The 2,427-nt window shown below is 42.3% G+C and overlaps 1 protein-coding gene across 1 annotated transcript in view; it reads right to left on the bottom strand.

Annotated features, from left to right (window-relative positions):
* The window catches only part of LOC103608828 (interleukin-18 receptor accessory protein-like), a 16,622-nt gene that overhangs the window by 9,079 nt on the left and 5,116 nt on the right, over positions 1 to 2,427 (bottom strand). Inside the window, exon 3 of the mRNA XM_008593217.1 lies at positions 1,247 to 1,312. Coding sequence (XP_008591439.1) covers positions 1,247 to 1,312 — 66 coding nt within the window. The remainder of the gene's footprint in view (positions 1 to 1,246; positions 1,313 to 2,427) is intronic.

Below are 2,427 nucleotides of genomic sequence, written 5' to 3' on the forward strand. Positions count from 1 at the left end.
GAAAAAAAAAAAAAAAAAAGACAAAAAAAAAAAAGAAAATGAAGATTAGCATGATCATATCACTAAGGGTGCCAATGTGGTTTGAGGGAGACGCCAGAAAAACGAGGAGTTTTGGTGACCAGCCTGGTCTTCAACATCACAATATACATCAATAAAGAACATTTTTCTAGCCAATATTTGCATATTAAATGAAAATCATGAGGTTACTATAGCATGTAGTTTAACAGAGAAATTATTTAGATATTCAGCTGTTTTTCTGAATAATACACTACGGATGAGCATGCATGTTTTTAACTACTCTCTACCTGCTTTCTCCAGAATCGATATCCAGATATGCTCGACCTCAGACTTAATATTCAACCATGAAATGATTAGGGACTCCATTTGAAAACTCATCTTTGCTCCTTAATATTTTTCCACCAGTAATAACTTAGAATTCATTAAATATCATAAGTAACTTAACTAATTAGAGTTAATTGACTTTTTCCACCATTTCCCCTCCTTTCTTCCATTCTTGTGATGCCGCCCACACTGCTATCGCCATATCTATAATCAGGATATGCTGCTACTGCCACCTGGTGATCATAATGTCTACCTTTATGTTTCTTTCCACAATAATAAATCTCTGATTAGCATTTAAAAGAGCACTTATTTTATTAACACAACCAGAATTTAGTCTTAAACACAGTAATTTTCACTTGGCTTTGTGGAAAGACATAGATTAAAACTGACAAAATGAAATGAGACCACAAGGAATTCAATTTCCTCTCTACCCAAAAAAGACACGACTTTGGAATACAAATTGTTTGAGCTGGGGTTGTGTTATTCTTTTGAAGGCCTGACCAAACATCATATTCATAAGGTTAAGGCTACTCAAGTTGGTAAATTTAAAGCCATAACCGATGGACCTAACCAGTATACATAACCATCTGTTCCTGGTGGGAGTTATGAAGAATCTAAAATCTATTGCCGGTGTCCAATGCACCAGCCACTTAACATACATTGTCCCATTATTTCTCAATGCGATCTTGTGAGGTCAGTTTTATGATGCCTATTTACAGATTTAAAGGCTGAGGCTTACAATGATTAAGTAACTTGCAAGGCCACAAAACTGGTCAGTGGCTGAGTCAAGACCGACACCTGTTCTGTCTGACATGAAAGCTCGATGTGCTGTTCTTTTTATCCCACTTACACCTGCTCCCAGAAGCACAACGTCATTCGAGGGAGATAATACAGCCCAGCTTACCAAGTTCTACTTCCACCGTGTCCTTGATGGGACCCAGAATATCTGGTTTGAGATTAGTGTCACCCATTAAAAGATGAAAACAGAAAACGATCATTTGTGTTGGGAAATCTGAAGGCCTGCTTGCTGAAGATTCGGGGGCATGGCCACACTTTGATCTAAATGTTTTGGAGCTCCCTCTTCAAATTTTACCCATAATCCATAAATCTAGGAACTCAGGTTTGTGTGTGAAAAGCTTCCTCTCCAAAATAACTGTGGCATCGGGTTGGTGGTGCTCACAAAACATTAGTCCTTGATTCATCCCTACCCGCCAGTGTGCATTTTCCTCCACACCAGTCCTGCTNAATTTTACCCATAATCCATAAATCTAGGAACTCAGGTTTGTGTGTGAAAAGCTTCCTCTCCAAAATAACTGTGGCATCGGGTTGGTGGTGCTCACAAAACATTAGTCCTTGATTCATCCCTACCCGCCAGTGTGCATTTTCCTCCACACCAGTCCTGCTTGCTCACTGCGGACTGGAGCCCCCATCCCTGTCTCTCCCACAAGATTTCTGTTTGCTGCCATCTGAACGAGTAACCCAATGGTGGGGGGGAACCCACCCACGAAACTGTACCAGTCAAGGAGATCTGAGTTCACCCTTTCCATCCTTAAAGTCATGGCTTGTTTCAAAAGGAAGGAGAATACAATCCTTAATTAATCATTTTATCCTTCAGCCTCCTGCCCCAAACTTTCAATATGCCTCCACTGTCACACTGTCCCATCTCCTGATATAGGGAGATTCACGGCCTTCGCTGTCAGGCCCGTGCACACTTCCTTCTCAGGGACCACCTGCCCTCACGGACACCAATGCTCTCCCACCTCTTTAACCTCTTTCTCTCTCTCTCTCTCTCTGCTTCTTCCCACTAGCATTTATTCATGCTCAGTCTCTCCATCTTAAAAAAGAAAGAAAAGCCCTGCACCTAACACCCCTGCCTCACTCACCCCCACTCCTTCCCAGCACATTCTTGGAAGAGTCCCAGGTCCTCATTCCCTCCATCCACCCACTTCCCGTGGAGTCTGGTTTCTGCCCCCATCGCTCCTCTGAGACTGCTGTGGCCACAGTCACCAGTGACACCCTTGCACCTAAACCCATTGAGCATGGAATTTTCAACCTACTTTACCTCTGGGGCCACCCCTCTTTGAA

This window comes from Galeopterus variegatus, unplaced genomic scaffold (assembly GCF_000696425.1).
Source record: "Galeopterus variegatus unplaced genomic scaffold, G_variegatus-3.0.2 Scaffold8896, whole genome shotgun sequence".
Taxonomy (NCBI): Eukaryota; Metazoa; Chordata; class Mammalia; order Dermoptera; family Cynocephalidae; genus Galeopterus; species Galeopterus variegatus.